General features: G+C 31.3%; 2 protein-coding genes across 2 annotated transcripts; one reads left to right on the forward strand and one right to left on the reverse strand.

Moving 5' to 3' along the window:
• Window positions 1-283: 283 nt before the first annotated feature.
• On the forward strand, window positions 284-2,077 carry HELRODRAFT_179204 (hypothetical protein; the record flags this gene model as incomplete). The annotated part of the gene is made up of 3 exons (XM_009028040.1): window positions 284-632; window positions 921-1,101; window positions 2,062-2,077. The coding sequence occupies 3 exons, from the start codon at window positions 284-286 to the stop codon at window positions 2,075-2,077; spliced, it is 546 nt and encodes a 181-aa protein (XP_009026288.1).
• Window positions 2,078-2,279: 202 nt separating this feature from the next.
• Window positions 2,280-6,594, reverse strand: HELRODRAFT_179205 (hypothetical protein; the record flags this gene model as incomplete). The annotated part of the gene is made up of 6 exons (XM_009028041.1): window positions 2,280-2,492; window positions 3,915-4,121; window positions 4,591-4,671; window positions 5,157-5,279; window positions 5,909-6,156; window positions 6,441-6,594. The coding sequence occupies 6 exons, from the start codon at window positions 6,592-6,594 to the stop codon at window positions 2,280-2,282; spliced, it is 1,026 nt and encodes a 341-aa protein (XP_009026289.1).
• Window positions 6,595-8,309: the final 1,715 nt, after the last annotated feature.

Consider the following 8,309-nt stretch of genomic DNA (forward strand, 5'->3'; position numbering starts at 1 on the left):
GTTCAAGTCAGATTCAACGAGGAAGGTGCTGATGTGGATATAAATGAGGCGCCGCAACAGAGTCCAAAACAATTTTTTTAACAAGTTCAATATTCTCAAATGCAATTCAAAAAAATATTTTAAAACTCTCTTTCAGGTTTGAGCGTTTTAAGTTTGTTGTTTAAATTTTTTAGACAATTATGAATCTTAATACGTGCATTTGAATTTTTTTAGAAACAATGATAACGAAAAAGAATTCGTTGGTAAACATCTATCTCTCATATATTATTTGGTATGTGGATTAATGACGGCTCAAAAATTTAGCCAAATTTCCTTATGCCTGCTTGTGATTTTTCTGACTCTGACCAGTACTCTCTCCAAGCAACCTTCTGACCCCAGAAATTCGCGATGCCATTTTTTAAGAAAAATTGCAAATAAGGAAGATATTAAATTTTGTTGGAACGATTTGAGACTGCCGAAAGATTTGATTCCGCAAAGTTACGAGGTCCTCATCCATCCTGATCTTCAGAAATCAACTTTCAGCGGCTGGTCAAATGTTGAAGTCACAGTCAAGAAAAGTACTGGTTCAATTGTTCTGCACAGTAAAAACCTTACAATCTCCAGCGTCAACATACGTTACAAGGATCTTAATGGTTAATTCTTAAAATTTTTTTATCTTTTCATATATATTTTCATAAATTAGACTTTAAAGAATGCCACCAACATTACTGTTTTTATAATTTTTTCTTTAAATGCCGTTTCCCACATTTGACTAAAATATATTTATCTAAACTTATTTCTTTCATTAACTTTATCATTCCTTTTAATGTCCGAATAGTTGCATAAGCAAACCCATCCCACTTTTGGTTGAGTTTGATTTTTTTTTTAAATCCAAACAATTTTTTATAACCATATTATAATCATTATCTATATCATTAAAGATGCAGTAACTGTAAAGAAATGGAGACTGGACGAAAGTTTGGAGCAGATGCAGGTAGAATTGAGTACCCCCCTCGTCGCAGGGTCTTCCATCCTCCCAAACATCTCCTTCACTGGAGTCATCAGAACAGATAGTTTGGGGTTTTATTTGACCTCTTACAAGACCAAAGAGAATGTCGTAAGGTTTGTTTTGTTTTTACTGTTTTTGTTTGTGAGGTTTCAATTTTGTTTTTTATGATTTTTGATAACATCTTTCCATAATAACTTTCACACATACTGCATATGATGGGCGGGCATCTCTCTGCATTCCAACACAGCCACTGCAACAGGCGCCTATAACCATTGAGCCATCACGTCCGCTGCCCAGTCAATGAAAGAATAAGTAAATGAATGAATGAGTGAGTGAGTGAGTGAGTGAGTGAGTGAGTGAGTGAGTGAGTGAGTGAGTGAACAAATGAATGAACAAATGAATGAATGCAGCGAAATTAGCAGCCTCTATTGTTTTCTATCGCCTTGTATATTAAAGTTAAAATTTAGTTAACAAAATATGCTACATTTTTGTGACGTTTAATTTTTGATAAGTGTTTTTCTGGCCAACTGCAAACATGGACATATCATTCATATGTAACAATTAATATATTGTTACATATGAATTTGTCTGGTTTAATTCCTGTCATAAAAATAATATTTGTTAAAAATTCAGTCTTCACTAAGAATATTATTTGATAAGTATTCATTTCCTGTTCATTCTTAAGTCCCTGATTTGTTGTTGAATTTTAAAATAATGCAAGTATCAATTGTGATAACACAAATATTTTATTTACGATTATAGTGGGTTGTTAGTTTGACGAACATAAAGAAAATGTCGAGATTTCAATTGACTGTTTTTAGCAATTTCGGAAAATGTTAAAAAGCACATATTTCATATAATGGCTTGAAATTTTGAATGTTGGAAAATGTTCCCATGTTCTGTAGTTAGAAATCTGATGTACATTGTGCGTGTATGTTGCAACTGAATCATTCGGTGAAAATATCATGAAAGGCAATATTTTTGATGAAAACTTAAAAAGCATATTGAAACTTATTTTTCAAAGTTAAATATTAAAAACTAAATTGAAAACTAAAAACATCAAATATCAACAGATTAAACAACATTTGATTCAAAATTTAAAATTTTTCTTCATAGATTCATGCAAATATAATAATTCAATTTTTATCTAAAAACAGCGTTATAGCAAATAAATTTGAATAGTTTTCAAGTTATATAATTAATCAGTAGTATTGTACCTTAATTTTTAAAAGCTTGCAAAAATGTGAATAATTTAAAAGTATATCTGCCGTTGAATTGAGAATAAGTAAAATTATTGAAATGTTGTGGCTGGAGGCAGGTACATGTGAGTGTATGTGTTGGACATGTTGCCAAAGGTGGATCCATACACCAGGCGAGGATAATATCTTTGTTTGATTGCAAGATTTTTCCGCAAGTTATTTCCATGCCTGTGCGGTGTAAATAGCATTCTAACCGGCTTTTTTACAAAGTATGGAACTTTAACAATCGGTCTGGGAGGCAGTTTCTAAAACAGATAAAATTAGAAGAAAATAAATTTTAATCAATATTTTATTTAAAAACCTAAGCTTTGGAGCTAAATGACACATTTTTTTATAGACAAAACTGAACCTTTATATAAATGATTAGAAATGTGAACTGAAAACTATTTCAGCCCCCCACAAAATAAAATTATGGTGAACTTTGCACAAAACCACTGACTTTATTATCACAATGTTTTTAAAAATGATGCGCTGAGCCAAAAAAAAGTCACCTACTTAGGTGTTAGCAAACGTAGCAAAAAAAATTTTTGACTGCGCCACTGATTTCAATTAATTCATTTTTTTTAGATCGAATGCTTAAACTAAATTTATTTTAATATTTTTTTATTCCTTGAACCAAGACAGTGAATATTAAACGTTGAACGAGAAAATTGAAAAAAAAAACAAAAGTCGCTAAATTGTAATTAATTTTGGAAAAACAATTTTTTGAATGGTTACTATAAAAACTAAATGAATTTCAATCGGCAAACGTTAAATTTTTTCTCAGTAACATGAAAATTCATGTAAATTAAAATTAATATGGTCTCTACCAAGGGGCAGTGCATTAGGAACGGATTATTATAGCTTAATAGAACAAATACGTCATGTGATAATTACCCCTTTACAGTACATATGCTAATTACCCTTAGCTCATTATGCTCATTACCATGCAATAGGCGTTCTATAACAAAAAGGACATTTTATATTTTTACTGAATACTGGCCTTTAAACCCACCCCCGCGCGCTTTAGGGCCTGGTATCATTCTTTAGTTTACAAATTTTTTATTTTTTAAAGTTTATTAATAACTTTCATACCTCTTTCAAAGATTTTATTTATTTTGATTATTTTTAATTGACTTTGGTTTAAAGAATTTGCAAAATATTTCAGCATAATTAGTTTTTTGCCTAGTATCATATGAATCGTAACGGTTTGAGAAGATTATCCATGACAGGTCACCCCGATATATGCAGTCACCCCAGTTTAAAAGGCAGTCATGAAAAAACACTCGTGACACTTAGAACTATTTGGGAATCTTTCATTAGTATTATTTATTAGCGTTGGACATCAAATGTTTTGCTATGGCAAATGAAAAGTGTCGACGCATGTAACTCGTAATAAGTAAACATTTTATAAAGCCTCCCGATTACATATATTGCATTAAAGTTTCGACTAGATATTAATGCAAATTGTTACCTTTTTTAAATTCCTAATAAAAAAAATTTGAGGTCGGGAAATAGTAATCTAAAACTAAAATTTGTAGAATAGTTAAATACAATTAAACTCAGAAAATCAAGAACTGAGTGGCAAGTTCAAAAATGATACCCTGCAATAAACTTTGCTACAAAACAAAAACACATCATGCTGATATAGGCAAACAAATTTTTCAACGTAAAAGCACAAAAACTACCTTTATTAATAGTGGTTGGTTGTTTTGTGCCTCAAAAACTTCATAAACAGTGAAAGTGCTGCCAATGTATTGATATTGAGCTTCTGAAGCGTTCTTAGATTTGTACCAAGACAATAAGATGAGAACGAATTGAAGGACAGCCAGTGACAGCACGATGATTGGGAGGATGAATTTTGCGGCGTTACCACTACTTGTGCAATAGTAGGACTGTGGAGTTTTAAACAGTCACTAGTGAGTCTAATTACCGGCACAGATTAATTTCTATTTTAAAATGTAATTTAAAAAAATGTAAAAGTATCTAAAATAATGAAATTGATTGGGGTATTAACCAGGATGGAGTCGATGATCCCGACTGCAAAACAAACCGGCAAACAGAAGATGATTGAAAGAAAGGCAAATATTTTGTAGACATCTAACTGAGGTGTTGAAATATAATGTGTTAAACAATATCTATTCAACTGCTTGAGTTTCAGTCAAGTTTTCAATATAAAAACATGTAAACAATAAGCACAGCAATGTGCTACAACAATGTGGCTCATTCAAATACTGATAAATTTGTAGTTACATGTTTGTTTGCTGGGCGTGTTTTAGCGTCTGCGTTGTTGTTAAAACTTATTGTGAACAACACAAATTTTAATAAAGTTGCATTAATACGCATTTATTAATAGGTATGAACATTTTGATTCAAGGTCTTCGTTGAGACATTACTAAGAGTTTCTAAGCTTATCAAATTGAAATCTTCTTTTCTTGTGAAGACCTGACGATTGACAACATTAGTTAATTCATTACAGTTTCTCACAATCTTATTAATTTGCTACTCAGATGTTTACAATTTTTCAGCCAAACATAATTTTGATAATTGAAAATATTTCATTGCTGGCATCTCTGAAGTAGAAAAAGCTCGTTTTAAAGTTTCACGCATAAATAATTCCTAATTTTGATGGATCAAATAATAACATTTACTTTGTAAATTATATTCGAAAATGTAGAGTAATAGCAAATTGAAATTTAAAAAATGTGGAATGTGTTGCATTTCTTTTCAGTTAGCGTTTCACGTTTTCAGCCAGTGCAAATCTAAAAACGAACATTAAAACACGTTTGCTGACCTTTTTTTATAAAATTTCTTATTTTAGTTTATTTTAACGAGATTGTATCCACAACGGGGTTAAAGCATTGTTCAAAGCGGTGTCACATGAGGAGAGGGAAGTAAGAAAATAAGTTGATGTAAACCTTTGCACATACCGCATTTGTGTCGTTGTTTTGAGAACTTTGTAGTTCGGTAGGAAGGTTTGGATTGAATTCTGCCGCCACTCCTTTCTTTCTTGATCTTTTACTTCTGTACAATGCTAAGCCCGCTACTAATGGCTGTGTGTGTGTTTGTGTGTGTGTTTGTGTGTGTGTGTGTGTGTGTGTGTGAATAATTAGAATAATTAACAATCAAATAATATTGTTTAAAAATTTACAAATGCCGTAAATAAATAATTATTTTGTGTGTGCACGTGTAAATGAAACGCGTCGAAATTATTTTATTTAGTTTAAGAGTATTAAATTTTATCGTTGATTAAAAGTTTGAACAAATTTCACAAGTGTTATTAGCTAAAAAAAATCTTATATATTCATGATTTCTTAAACATTGGCTGAAGTGATTCACACAAATGCAAACGTGTATACATTAAAAAATTTGTAGTTTGTTGTACGTCTATCATCTAGTTATCAAAGATGTTACCAAATGAATCTGCTATGTGCACACGTAATAGAAATGCTCATTTGTAAAAGTTAGTAATGGGAGAGAATTTTATATTATTGTATAGAACGAAACATCAATGTTTGTCTAGTACATTGAATCCTTGTGCTTGCTAATGAGAAATGATGTTTCTCTATTTTACCATGATAGCAACAAACAGCGTTTATGTTTAAGCAACTTAAGAAAATTAACTGAAAAATAGATCAAATATATCATAGAAGATTACAAGCCAAAGATTAAGAAAACTAACTGCTATAGCTGTCCACATTCCGACGCTTATCCACATCCAGTTTAGTATGACCATGGGTGCAGAATTCGGACCCAAAGTTTGGGAGAAAATGTTAGCTGGAGAGTTGAGACAGCCCCATGAATTTGAAGCAAGTGCCAATGTCGAATATATTATGTTGACAATGCCTGCCAGAATAGTAGAGCATGCTAACAGCGCTATCATTATACCTAAAAGACGACCGTGCCTCAATGATTTTTTGACGGAATTCGCTGATGAATTTTAAAATATTACTATTGGATTGTTTCTAATTGAAGATTATCAGTAAAGATCGAGTGGATTGTGATGCGATATTTATGAATTTAATTTTAAATAATAATATAATAGAACATAATATCCATAATAATAATATTTATGAATTTAGTTTTAAATAATAATATAATAGAACTTCCAAATGTTATCAAATAAAGTTGTAAAAGTAGAATAAATTTGATAACGTTAATTATTTAACTGTTTCAATGAACGTTTGAGTTAGTGGATCTCTGAGTGTACTTACGTGCTTTGGTCATTTGGAGAGTTTCGTTCGTCAGGTTGTCATTCAGAGACCCATAAGATGCATTGGTGTTGAGAATGTTTGTTTTAGAATGGTGAGCGTCATTGAACATCCCGTTGATAAGAGAATTTGGATCTTGTCCAGTTGTGCCGGCCATTCTGCTTAGGAAGATTGTGGGACCTAGTGCTGGATTTTTTCTTAAGCTTCTTATCTACCTATCGCAACTAATTAATAATTCTGGCTGGTTATCTGTTAAACTTTAAACCAGGCTTCTAAAAGTTAAAATATTCATTGTGTGATTTCTTCAATATTTAATTCGAAATTATAATAGTTTAAAAATGTTTATTAGAGTTTTTTGCTAGTTAGTAGATACATGACATAAATTTCATCACAAACAATTCAGCGAATAATTATAAAAATAGTTATCTGAAAAATAATTTTTTAAAATTATTAACGAAAATATTCGCCGGACTCAATGAATTTAGCAGCGTACAAACGCACCAAAAATTTTGAAGTAAGAGTTGCCATTGTTCAACATGGCCTTTGTTAAGACTTGCCTGCTATTCAATGAACAACATACCATGGCATGACAATGAAAGGTTATTTATGGGTACGTAATCTCTTTTTTGTTTGATTGGCTCACTTGATGTATGTACTTTATAAATAGAGATATATGAATTATATGAGCCAAAAATATATAGAATATATTTGAATATATGTAGAATTATATCTATTATATACCACATACTGCCTATACACGGTATACATAAATATAATCTGTCATTTAATATTATAATATTTAAAACTAAACCTATATATATTTGAAGTACACCTACATACATACACATGCATATAATTATATATATATATTATTATTATTATTATTCTACATCAAAAACATACAAGAAGGATTTTACCCAAAAGTAGATGGCCCGACTGAACACGCACAGCTCTTAACTCACAGGATCAATGATTGCAAAAAAAGCAGCAGAGAACAATGATCATCACACTTCTAGATTTGCAAAAGGCCTTTGGTAAAGATCAAAAAGAAGTGGCTTAAGACCACCTGAAATCATCTTTGCAGCCCAATTTTAAACCGACTGCAGTCTAGACATATTTACACCAGACAAGCCGAAGTATAAACTGTTGCAATGGTCTATTTTTGAGTAGATAAAGAAATAAACAAGACATTGAAGAGTATGCCTGATTAAAGATCTTTTGATGCGTCTAAGTCTATGCAATTTCCCAGAGCATTTTTTTGAAACTGTCTTTGTATGAACATTAAAAGACATGTTATTATCAAAAAAAATCCCAGGTTGCGTGCAGTTTTAAAAAATTCAATGTCAGAATCAGAATCATCAGGTCTGATAGACTCAATGTTTATTTTTCTAATTGCTGCCTAGTGCCAACCGGTAAAAACTGAGTTTTTTATTGATTCAATTTTAGCCTATTTGCCATCATCCACTCATTAATTTAAGAAAAACATGATCTGAGTCTGCGAACAAGATCATCAAAACGACACAGAGGAGCACTAGCAATAATATGAATATCATCAGCAAAACTGTGGTGTTTGAAATTATATCAGCCAATGATTTTGAAAACATCTACAGTGTAAAACACAAATAGGAGAGGACCAAACCCTGTGACAGTTTCAGCATGTGTCAAGTTAGACCTGAACAGAATCTGTAGTGTATGACCAGAAAGATATTACCCAATCAATTGAAAAACAACACTCGATAATCCGTATTAATATTGGAGCTTCAAAGTTTTTCAAAGTTTATTCATAATCAACAACATATCAAAAAAGGAAATAAAAGTTATGAAGTTGAATTTGCGGAGACCTAATAAGACTGCATGTCTTGTGGTGGTAAA

This window comes from Helobdella robusta, assembly GCF_000326865.2.
Source record: "Helobdella robusta unplaced genomic scaffold HELROscaffold_52, whole genome shotgun sequence".
Taxonomy (NCBI): Eukaryota; Metazoa; Annelida; class Clitellata; order Rhynchobdellida; family Glossiphoniidae; genus Helobdella; species Helobdella robusta.